We start from the raw sequence: 11,793 nt of genomic DNA, 5'->3' as shown, positions 1-11,793 counted from the left end.
CACTCGAAAATGCTATAAAACTATGGTTCTTTCGCCGCACGAGGTCACTAAAGTCAAATTGCTCTAGCTGATCCGCTTGAAGTTAGCTCGTCATACTCCTGTGCGTCATACCTGTCACCTGTCACATACACATCATACACTTTATTCGTAGCGTTCCTTCACCGGTTTGCGTGCTCTACGCTCCGTGCATGCGCACACATACATACATTCCGTTTGTGACGATCGTACAACGCAATCGCACCGATCAGTCATCGTCATCGCTTTGTTTAGTTGTCGTTGTCGGTCGGCAGTCGGCAGTTGGTTGTGATTTGTGCAAGTGGCCGGTGCGTGGATTTTCGTCGCGAATGCGCTCGCCTTCTCGTCCTCTCGTTTTGCTGGCTTCTCGCCGTTATCGCCGTACGATACATATTTGTAAAATCCGTGCATCGGTACAAGCGCCACAATGTCAAGCCACGAGCCGATGCTCATAGCCACGGACAGCATCGATGGTATCTGGCCCTTCTTACAGAGCGTGAGTCTCTCCCGAGTTGATCTCTTTCTATTGTTATTATTATGTCATTTCATCGTGCGGTCTTTCAGCGATTCTCACGTTTCACATTTTGTTTTACGATAACAGGTTCGCGCATTTTTCTATTCTTTACCGATTAACGATTAAACTTGGACGACACGCGTGTATGTGTATATGTACGCACGAGGCAGCAATATTATTATTTTAGATTTAAGCGAGACTTATATACGTGTCTATCTTTATCTTTCTTTCTAAATAAATAAAAGCAGACACATATTTAAGTCTTGCTTAAAGCCAAAATGACATTTGTGCAATCGAGCCTTAGACCGGGTTGCTCCAATATTATTTTGGATTTAAGCGAGATTTAAATATATGTCTATCTTTTATCTTTCTTTCTAAATAAATAAAGACAGATATATATTTAAGTTTTGCTTAAAGCCAAAATAACGTTGGTGCCTTAATAACCGGGCCTTAATACCATGAAAATAAAACATATGTCAACGTTTTATACATACATGTGCATATGTGTTCTCTCTCTCTCTCTCTCTCTCTCTCTATCAAGCGTATTATTAAACGTGATGATGTTGATATTAAAGAAGTTTTATGCTAGAATTAAAGTTAGGTTTCGTAAAAAACAAAAGCATGCAATCTCTTGTATTAAATTATATTAAATAATTTTAAAATCTCCACTTTACGATTATATTCTGAAACTTAATGCAGGATAGCGTATATTACATAATTTTATTTTTCTGAAGGAAAAATTTCGATTAAATTAAAAATCATGATATTTTATATCGTGATAATATATTCCATGCGCCAAGTATAATAATTAGCAACGCTAATTTGTATTTAAAAAAATCTCTTTAATTATATTTTACATATTTTTTTTTGTTATAATTGACAGATATATTCCATGCGCCAAATATATTAATTAGCAATGCTAATTTGTATTTAAAAAAATCTCTTTAATTATATTTTACATATTTTTTTTTGTTATAATTGACAGATCATAATCAGAGAGATATATCTTTTTAACTTTACGTTACTGCTATATTATACCTTTTGTGTATACATTTGGAATTTTCAAAGAAGAGGAAAAAATGTAGAGAGATAAAGAGAAAATTCCAAGAAGATAAAGTATTTAAAAATAGATATGTGGAAATAGATATGTGAAAATACATTGCATATTTTTTACAATAACAATAAGATAGATACGTTCGGTTTCTAGAAGGAAAAACAAAGAAATGAAGTGCAAAGTGCAACCAACAATAAAATAAACGACAGAGCTATTTAAATTGTAACAATTTAGCAATTTTCTAGATTGTAATAACGTAGAAAAGGGGGATACGGAACTGTCAAGCGTAAAACGTTACACCGTTTATTACTCTCACGTTTAATTCCAAATTCCTAACTTGCGATCTCATTCACTTTCCATTTCGCTCCAGCCGGTCGCTCGTTTCGCGAATGCGTATGTATACGTTATGTCAAGTTAAATTGACGGCAATCGCGCACTTATCTTATCATCGGATGGCGCGTGCATGACGAGACACGATTAAAATGTAACATGAGAGAAAATAAAATATCAGTTTTGTCTGGCTTCGTATCAGCTTACAAAGAAATTACTGAAAGTTGATCGAGAACTGCCGATTACATATATTAATATTCTATTTTGGTCACGTTCGCCTTCGTTCTCAAGGGCGCCTTATGCCGAGATACTCGTGTCTCGTGGAAACATCGCGTCCCTCCCTCCGCCTCCAGTCGATTTATGTTCTCCAGAAAGTATTTCTGGATATTCTTAAACAGTTGTCTCGTTGTGCTTTCGAATTTTATACTTCGTAGCCGTACCAGTTTCTTTACACATGTCCCTTTTTGCAACGAGTTTATCATCCATTTGTGCGATTAAATTTGATTGGAAGAGAGAATGAGATATATATACCTTTTTATTCTTCATTCAAAAGCAAAAAAATATTTTAATAGATAACACAACACAGTCCAGCTTTTTTAAGTCTAATAGTGTTTTCTGGGGTAGTTTTTTGTGCCAAATTCGAATCCGTTTGCAGAATTTGTCCATCACGTCAGGATTTTGAGATATTTGAGATTATATACTCGAAAAATGGCTTTTTGGGCTACTTTTGAGGTTATGTACAGGACGCACAAAATTTTTTAGCTCTTTTCTTCTAATCGCATCATTTAGTACTACTCTTTCCCTTCAAAATGAGCTGTCGAATGGTCATCTACGATTTTTCCTTGCAAAGTTACGGCCATTTTAAGATGACATGATGAATTCCAAACCTTGCGCCGTTATAGCCCAACAACCTCATGAGCATCAGCGACCCCAAAAACCCATATATACAGTTTTCAGTCCAGGTTTTCGGGTTTATAGTTCAAAGTTTACAGGTTTAATGTGAATGCTCATGAGGTTGTTGGGCTATAACGGCGCAGGGTTTGGAATTCATCATGTCATCTTAAAATGGCCGTAACTTTGCAAGGAAAAATCGTAGATGACCATTCGACAGCTCATTTTGAAGGGAAAGAGTAGTACTAAATGATGCAATTAGAAAAAAAGAGCTAAAAAATTTGGTGCGTCCTGTACATAACCTCAAAAGTAGCCCAAAAAGCCATTTTTCGAGTATATAACCTCAAATATCTCAAAATCCTGACGTGATGGGCCAATTCTGACCTCGGATTCGGATTCTACGCAGAAAATTACTTCGGAAATGACCCCCAGCTGCCCAACAACAATCGTGACCCTATTTTTTGTAGACCTGTGTAATAGGTGTGAAAATTAAATATTTTTTTTAGAAAAACTTTTTTCTATTATTAGTTTTAATATCAATTTTTTTTTCCAGAACAAGATTGACATAAACAAATTTTGTATAAATATATTGTTGCAGATTGATTGGAGAGATCCATGGCTAGCTGCCTTAATTATTTTTCACATAGTCGTCACAATGACTGTGTTAATGACAAGGAATCATGCAAATTTTCAGATAATTTTGTTTCTTGTACTATGTAAGAGTTTATTTTGCTATAGTTATTGCAATTCTATTTCTAGAACATTTTATAAAGTTACCTCTCTTTCTCTCTTTCTGTTTCAGTACTTCTGGTTTATTTCTCAGAAAGCATTAACGAGATTGCAGCAACAAATTGGATGTATGTATTAATTTTAGCTGAAGCACTTCACATGCAACATAAACCAATTTATTCTTCTAGATTTGTACTAAATTTTAATTTAATAATTTGTTCATGATTTTTACAGGGTATTTTCTAGACAGCAATACTTTGATTCCAAGGGTTTATTTATATCTGTTGTCTTCTCTGTACCTATTTTAATTAATTGTATGATTATGGTGGTAAGTACATGTAATATTAAAAATACTATATTTACTTTGAGATTGATTAACTTTGTCTTTTGACATTTAACTACATGACTATTGCAAACAATTTTTCAGGCTAGTTGGCTCTATCAATCAAGTCAATTAATGACAAGCTTAAGACGAGCACAATTACGACAACGGGTAAAAAATCGTCGATTAAATGGTGAAACGACGAACGGCAAACAACTGATGATAATGCGACCGAAACACGAATAAAAATCATCAGCCATCTAGTCATAAACGGTGGAATAAGAGAACAAGAGAAAGCGCAGGGCATATATTTTATTTAATTTAAGGACAAAGTGCAGATTATATATCTACATTGACTTACAGCTAGATAGTCTCACAGAGTGCTGTGTATACTTGGCCATTGTCAATTCGATGATCGCTCCGATCTCAAACGCAAAACGTTAATTAACCTAAAGAAGAAAAAAATACATTTATTTGTACAATCACACAGAATAACATACATCAGAGTTGCCTAGTCAAACTTTCCGTTAAAACGTATCTTATTGTGCCGTATTACAATTTTATGAAATTAAACCATCCGATGACTTTAGGAAACAAAATTGGAGAGAAAATAAGTATAAAGAATAATAACAGATAAGCATGTATGATAATATGGCTAAACATGTTATTATTTTAATGAACATTCCGAGTTCATTTCCGTTATTTTGATATTAAGATCCAGATTGTAAATCAAAGTGTTCTTAATGTATTATAATTAATGTACTTATTACCTAACACATAGTGGATATACTTTATTACACTTTCAATTTTACTATAATAACTCTGCTGTAAAGAAATAACACATAATTAAGGGTCCTAGTACACAAAATTTGTATGGATATGCGTACATGTGCGAGAATAAATATGAATGAATATATATATATAAATCTGCAAATGTGTACGTATGTGTGTGTGTATGTGTGTGCAATAGTCTTTTGAATTAAAAGTGCTTTTGAGAAAGAAACAGGAACTCCAAAGAGTGTTGTATTGCCTGAAATGTATATTAATGTAAATTTAAACGTATTACCTTGCCGCTTTTATATTTAACATGCGTTTCATCATTTTAAGATAATAAAATACTTGTTTACATATTATCGCATTTTTGCTGCATCGCATTTTTTGTTCTTCCTTTTCTACGTAATGCACGTGCTGACTCAACAAATTGCATCTCATTAATTATACATTCGTGAACTTTATACGTTCTTGCAATCAATATGTACATCAATCATTTATAAAGGCGCAACGCTATTTTTAATTTGCTATCGATATATTATTGCTTAGGAATCAATAAATATATCAACAGAATCAATGAAAAGTAACTGCATTTTTTATTTTATTTCTTATGCTACATTTTTTAAATAATATTTCATAAATAATTTTTTAAACATCTCGGAATCTGCATCTTTGATATCTATTATTGAAAGAGTTTGTTTCCCATTTGTTAAATAGAAAAAAAAACGGATTTTCCCTACTTATGTAATACATTATGTAATACATTAAATGGATTCAAAGAAAGAAAATTAAAAAGAATTGCTGCATTGTAGATTTTGTTACTGATATAGCTCAGAACGGAACCGATTAAATAGCCTGTTATCTACTGAAAAAATTCCTTTGTGGCTTCGTAGTTCAACATTCCTGTTTTACGGATAGAGGCGCCTCAATCCTCATGCGGACCACATGTGTATGTGTGGGTTCTTTGGATGCGACATAACAATGTGATATAATGCATATAAATGTAGTGTATTGCTGAAAAATAGATCAAGAGTGTATGATAGTTTTATATTAAGAATATTTGAGCATATATACGTGTAAAAACTGTCATCTTTTATTTTAATTATTTATATTTACATAATTGTAAATATTGGACATGCCACTTCAACGATGCTATTCACTCGTGTCAATATCACGACCAGTCACAAATTTAATCACCCGGTTCGTTTCGAAAAGTAACGGGTTCAACCAGTGTCTGCCGAAGGAATACGATAAAAGTGGAACCAATGTTAGAATTTTCGACTCGAATATTTCATCGGAATGTACAAAAGCCGATAATGAGGATTATACGTGGAAATCTAGGCATAACTTAAACGATAACGTAAACACAACTGCGCCTCGTCATATTCAACAAACTATTACTAATTTGCCTAGTGAAGATTTTCTCGACGATCAGGATGTAACGTTACCGGATCCTTTGGACACGTGCACCGAAGATATATCGGATATTGGTCCATATCTTACTCCGACTTTTACCTTTGCAAAGTATGCCAACAAATCTCGTACGATCCAAGAGCTGGTGAAACTCGGGGTCAGTCTACACAAACTTGAATCAAAGAAGGGACTGTTGAAATATATCCTTACTCTTGATTTTGATCGCGATATAAAACCATATATAACATTTCTGCATGATTGTGGCGTACCTGCTGATTATTTGGGCGATTTTCTTACAAAGAATCCCAACATCTTCAAGAAAGACATGGACGATCTTCACACAAGAATAAGATATTTGAGAGCTCATGAATTTAACATTGATTCGATAAAGACTATAATCTGCAAAAATCCCAAGTGGTTGTTGTATAGTACAAAGAATATAGATGGCAGGCTTGGCTATTTTCAAAGTAATTTCAAACTTAGTGGTAACGAAGTAAGAATCTTGACAGTTAAGGCCCCAAATGTAATCACATATAGGATGCAACACTTAATGGAAAATACGTTGACTATTAAGGAAGATATGGATTTCAATGAAAAACAAAAAAAACAATTGCTTCTTACTCTACCTAGGATATGGGTGAAAAGTATATATTAATATATATTAATATTAATATAAAATCTCAGAATTTATAAGTATAAAATTTATCTGATCATTTGTTTAATTGTATTTTCAGATCGTGAAAGATTATTTGCTGTATTTCAATATGCTCACCATGAAATGCAATTGCAACATAATCTTCTTGTAAAAATGCCACATATTTTACTCTGTAGAAAAGCTAGACTTCAACAAAGACACTCATTTTTGGTGGAAATGAAAAAAGCACAATACGATCCTTCTAAACCAATGTATGTTTCACCAAAAGCCTTAATCAGTGGTACAGATGCAGAGTTTTGTATAAATATCGCAAAAACATCTGTCGATGTTTACAATGCATTTTTAAAAACATTTTAATTCTAGTAATGTCGTGATATAAATAAATGTTGATTTATAAATTACATTTACATATCCTCAATTTATTTCTATTTTTATATCACTGTTTGGTTTCCTTTTTTATATTTTATTTTTTTTTATATACATATACAAATAATTTTATGTACATATGCAGATAATTTTTTATGAGTATAACATTATTTTATCGTCATCTTTTAAGTAAAAAGTAAAAAAGACAAATATTTAGCGCATTAATTATACATAATATACATACTAATTTTCTTCTTTTTATATTACAAAAAGAAGAATAATAGTATCGCACGTATAACACTAAATATCGTCAAATGGTTCTGAATTTTATTTACCTAATAAATATATTTATTTACCTAATGTTTGCGAAACTTTTAATATAAATGAGGCTCGAAAACTGTACTAAATGCAGCACAATGATAATTCAGAAAAATTGTTTTTTTTTTCTTTTTTTTTTTTAATGGAAAATGAAGCATAGTGTAAGTCTTAATAGTACTTTTTTTATAACTCTATTTATTAATTATTCTCCTAAGATTGTGTTGCATCAACGATTAATGCTAATCTATTTTCAGCAGCACATCTTGTTTATTTGAAAATATAAAAATTGTTCAAGTTTATTGATACCATTTTAAATGTTTATATCAATAAAAGAGAGAACAAAATTAGCGACAATTAACGTTGCTATAACCAGATCCAAATTATTAATAATACTTTCCTAACTCTATCTTCTTTTGTATCGCGCGCACCGAATGATAGAGCAACGAATCAATCAGTCCAGCTACGGTAAATACACCGCCAATAATGGCGCAAGTATTTGTCGCAAAGTGCCCGAACGATTTTGCTTTCTCTGTATACTTTACCATGAGTGGGCTCAATTCGTAGCTGAAGAATATACCTGGCATTCCAGATTCGCCGGTGAACAAAGATACTTGCTTTGCATGCCGTGTTACGGAAAATTGATTCGTGAAAAGAGTCGAGCCATCCGTGCGAACATACGTCGTTGGAACGATTTTAATATAATGATAAAACATCATGGCGCCTGAAAATATAATAATGTGTCAATAATAATATTCCAAACCGATTAAAATGTTCCGATTACTCATATGTCAGCGGCAAATTGTTGCTGATACATGACCAGATGAATTGGATGAAGAATACGAATAAGAATTTATTTATAAAATTAAATCTTTAGCTCTTTGTGTCTTTCATACAGAAATAATTAAAAAATTTTTTGAATATATTTATAAAAGTAAATTTTTCTTTCAATTGCATATATATGAAAAGTTTTAAAAGAATTTGCTTCTATTTTTAATACTTTACAAAAAAATTCAATTCTAGAATTTTTTTATATCATTTAAAGAATAAATTTTACATTTCTATAGTCTATTGTCAGGAAATAAAATTTTCGTTTTTATATTTCGTGATTTTCCAATTTGAATATCCCGCTATGATGAGTCGACGAGTGACGTCAACGGAAATAGGTAGCAGACAGCGCAATCGTCCTTTTTATCACGAATTCATCATGGCGCCCTTCCGATATTGTAACGTGAGTGTAATGCGTTAAGAAACTTTGGCGAACTTTACAGAATCGTGATTAAGTTCCTAAATTTGATAGTAAGATTAAATACATTTGATTAATCGCAACAGCCTCACATAACGAACACTTTAATTGTAAGTGTCTGCATAATCAAAACATTTTATAAATATATATATATGTACACAATACATTTTTTTGCAATATTTACAATTGTGTCTCCAAAAGTTCATTAAGTTATTCGTGCAACAAGATAAATTCAATCTATTACGTTTTCTATTATATTGACTTAAGTGAGTTTAAATTGAAAGTAATTTCCACAGAATTAAAAGAGAATCTTGTGAATGTTGGAATCGTAATGTTTTGCAGACCGCAAAATGCCTGTAGTACCTGGAGGAGCTTATCAACAAGGACCTTCTTGTTTCGATAGAATGAAATTAGGTTTTACAATTGGTTTTTGTGTGGGAATGGCTTCTGGTATGCTCTTTGGAGGATTTTCTGCTCTTAGGTATCATATCGAATAAAACATTGTATATGTAGTATTAGTTGACTCGAATGTAAGTATCCATATAATGTTTTATTATCAGATATGGATTGAGAGGAAAAGAATTAATACACAATGTTGGCAAAGTGATGATTCAAGGTGGTGGTACATTTGGCACATTTATGGCTATTGGAACAGGAATACGATGCTAGTATAAGGAGAGTTACATTATGCAGCCTACATATAGAACCTTTTGAAGCTTATCTCCGAGTTGCAACTGTATTGTAAGAGCAGACCATTGAATTCTTAATAAAATAGGTTTACGGAGCAAAAACATACCTTCCGTGGCAATTACAGTTGTATCATCCATGGGATTTGTTTTTCCTGGGATATTGAGACCAAAGCTTAAATGTCTAATTTTATGTGTCATATTGAAGTGAGTCGAAGTGTAAGGTTGAACATCGTGTACTGCAATATTGAAAAACAAGTTTATGAAAGTTACAGTGAATGTTGTAGGAAAATTTAAGTTTTGTTAGTTTACCGTGAACGTGATTAACAGAAAAACTGTCGCCTGGTGCAATGTGAAAACTCCCACCGACTCTATTCACTTCCATATAACCATAGATTTGGCAGCCTTGTGTGAAGGCATGTTTGATTTTTTCCATAGATTTGTCATTTTTACACTGTTTAATATTAGCTGGATCTGGTGGAGCCCACTTTTTGAGTTTATACGCTTCTCGTACTTCCTCACAAGTATTGCAACATCTATGAATAAAACTTTTTGATACAAATATACATTTGATAGATTATTTCCAATACATGGACAGAATTTCTTTTTTTCTTTTACCTCAGCGACTCTGTGGCTGCTCCGTAGCAGTCTCCACAAGATTCTGTGGAACTGATCTCCAATGCCTGTAAAAATGTCCCATCCAATAATAACTAGTTTGCAAATGGACATTCAGTTGGAAGATACCTATAAAAATCCATCGTTACCTTCTCTGCAGTTTTATTGACAGCTTTAGAATCTGTGATATCTGCAATAAAACATTTCGTAATATAATATTTTATTTTATACATATAATATTGAGAAAAACGTTACGTACTCGTCCTTTGTGGATCCTCTATGGGTTTTCCATTTAAATCTAACCGTCTTTTAAAAATGTTGTGTTCTATATGCAGATGCTGTTCACCAGTTGTATCCATAGCATCTATCGACAAAACTAAAATTCTACATAAGACAAAAACTATATTGCCCTTTTTTTTTCTTTTTTAATAAACATTGATGCTATTTGTACTTACGATCACAGGATATGACAGGAACTATTATATCCAAATTGATTCTCAATTTAGAACCTCTGGATGTATCTACAAATAATTCTTCGCTCATACTTGGTGTAAGATAATAATTTATCTCTGACATGAGCAATATACCCATGATGATTGTACTAATAACTGTAACTGAAACGACATTATTTGCATTGATGTACCATGTGTAAAGTCAATGGTTTTATCAGTCGTAGCAAAATGTATCGGTATGTCAAGTTGCACTTCATTTATCGTGAGCCAAATTTAACGGTCTTTGTTAAATATAAGAAATGCACGAAGAAAATAGAATGGCACAAATTAATTATCAACAATAAATATCCGCGGAAAATATCTCAAACAAGGAATATTAATAAAATAAATTTGGAGATTATAATGGCACGTCACTTCGCACTGTAACGAGCATCATTAGATACACAATATATTAATAATAATAATAATAATATAAATATAAATATCTCCGCTTTCCAGTCTTCGTAGTAATTTTCGAGACTTGTTATCGCTAAGAAGGCGGAGGTTATCGATGGAAAATTGTCAAGTATCGCTCAAAACAATGAGGATTCTTTGTATTTACCGATGGCACCGCTAAAAGTTCTCACAAGAATATCCGCCTCTTCGCGCACTTTCGGATGCACGTCTAATTGCCGTAATATTTGCATTTTTCTCGGTGACAGAGGAGGAAATTTGCGCGCGGCGCGATATAATAATATGCAGGAAGCACGATATCTTTACGTGACAAAACTGACCGCTTTGAAACGTGGCAGATAATTGGCTGGTCGGTCGCGTGAGCTGTTTAAAATTAGGTTATGTTAGGCCGTCGTATTCATATTCATGCTAGCGGGCATTAATTTGTAGCTCATCTCTTTATTTCTTTCATCTGCTATATTTTTGAGATTTGCTCTAACTTGATTTTTTCTTTTAGCGAATAATTTTTTGTTATTGTAATGTTGATTAGACACTAATCTTTTACGCGCACAGGCAAGATTTTAACGTTTCAAGGATCTTAGCGTATAAAACAGGCTGTAACTTCTCTATTTTTTTTTTGTTTTAATTTTTTATACATATGAAAAAATACTATAAACTCGTTATACGACACGTAATATTTCTCTCTCTTTCCCTCTTTTGCTATATTTAATACTTGTAAATTATTTTCGAGTCTCTGCTAATCTCTACGCGGGGTTCGAGTCTCGGCTAAATGTGGTTCCCTGGCGAAAATAAATATCGGAGCGTAAGTCGAATGTAAAGAAAGAGTAACAGAAGTGTAAACGAAGCTTCTAGGAGGCGTAAATTGAAACAACGAAACGTAAACAAAGCGTTAATACTTCGTTTACGTTTCGTTGTTTCAATTTACGCCTCCTAGAAGCTTCGTTTACACTTCTGTTACTCTTTCTT

General features: G+C 32.8%; 4 protein-coding genes across 10 annotated transcripts; 3 read left to right on the top strand and 1 right to left on the bottom strand.

Moving 5' to 3' along the window:
• Nucleotides 1-62: 62 nt before the first annotated feature.
• Nucleotides 63-4,993, top strand: Tmem18 (transmembrane protein 18). Its single transcript, XM_083103585.1, has 5 exons — nt 63-511; nt 3,403-3,520; nt 3,607-3,661; nt 3,768-3,861; nt 3,961-4,993. Exons 1-5 carry the CDS (start codon nt 443-445, stop codon nt 4,099-4,101), a joined length of 477 nt encoding a protein of 158 aa, XP_082959711.1. The 5' UTR covers nt 63-442; the 3' UTR covers nt 4,102-4,993.
• A 570-nt stretch (nt 4,994-5,563) lies between these two features.
• Mterf3 (mitochondrial transcription termination factor 3) lies at nt 5,564-7,095 on the top strand. The gene is made up of 2 exons (XM_083103580.1): nt 5,564-6,683; nt 6,774-7,095. The coding sequence occupies exons 1-2, from the start codon at nt 5,762-5,764 to the stop codon at nt 7,049-7,051; spliced, it is 1,200 nt and encodes a 399-aa protein (XP_082959706.1). The 5' UTR covers nt 5,564-5,761; the 3' UTR covers nt 7,052-7,095.
• On the bottom strand, nt 6,930-11,624 carry LOC145973916 (endoplasmic reticulum-Golgi intermediate compartment protein 3). 3 transcript variants are annotated; one of them, XM_083103583.1, is made up of 8 exons: nt 10,976-11,624; nt 10,378-10,530; nt 10,182-10,298; nt 10,072-10,112; nt 9,926-9,990; nt 9,620-9,843; nt 9,418-9,546; nt 6,930-8,099 (listed from the first exon to the last, which is right to left on the bottom strand). In XM_083103583.1, the coding sequence occupies exons 1-8, from the start codon at nt 11,058-11,060 to the stop codon at nt 7,762-7,764; spliced, it is 1,152 nt and encodes a 383-aa protein (XP_082959709.1). In that variant the 5' UTR covers nt 11,061-11,624; the 3' UTR covers nt 6,930-7,761. The 3 variants fall into 3 exon arrangements, with proteins under 3 accessions (XP_082959709.1, XP_082959710.1, XP_082959708.1); XM_083103584.1 differs by having other exon boundaries at nt 10,182-10,286; nt 10,378-10,536; nt 10,976-11,623; XM_083103582.1 differs by having other exon boundaries at nt 10,378-10,536; nt 10,976-11,622.
• On the top strand, nt 8,479-9,896 carry LOC145973918 (reactive oxygen species modulator 1). 5 transcript variants are annotated; one of them, XR_014439575.1, is made up of 4 exons: nt 8,567-8,731; nt 8,964-9,102; nt 9,182-9,362; nt 9,776-9,896. XR_014439575.1 is itself a non-coding variant. In XM_083103588.1 (3 exons), exons 2-3 carry the CDS (start codon nt 8,972-8,974, stop codon nt 9,288-9,290), a joined length of 240 nt encoding a protein of 79 aa, XP_082959714.1. In that variant the 5' UTR covers nt 8,479-8,606; nt 8,964-8,971; the 3' UTR covers nt 9,291-9,896. The 5 variants fall into 5 exon arrangements, 4 of the variants coding, with proteins under 4 accessions (XP_082959714.1, XP_082959713.1, XP_082959712.1 ...); XM_083103588.1 differs by having other exon boundaries at nt 8,479-8,606; nt 9,182-9,896; XM_083103587.1 differs by having other exon boundaries at nt 8,566-8,731; nt 8,918-9,102; nt 9,182-9,896.
• Nucleotides 11,625-11,793: the final 169 nt, after the last annotated feature.

Source organism: Camponotus vicinus, unplaced genomic scaffold, assembly GCF_025532165.1.
Source record: "Camponotus vicinus isolate PSW18456_S1 unplaced genomic scaffold, iyCamVici1.0 SCAF_6, whole genome shotgun sequence".
NCBI lineage: Eukaryota > Metazoa > Arthropoda > Insecta > Hymenoptera > Formicidae > Camponotus > Camponotus vicinus.
Note: the sequence above shows the minus strand (reverse complement) of the source record. Positions and strands in the feature narration are given on the sequence as shown.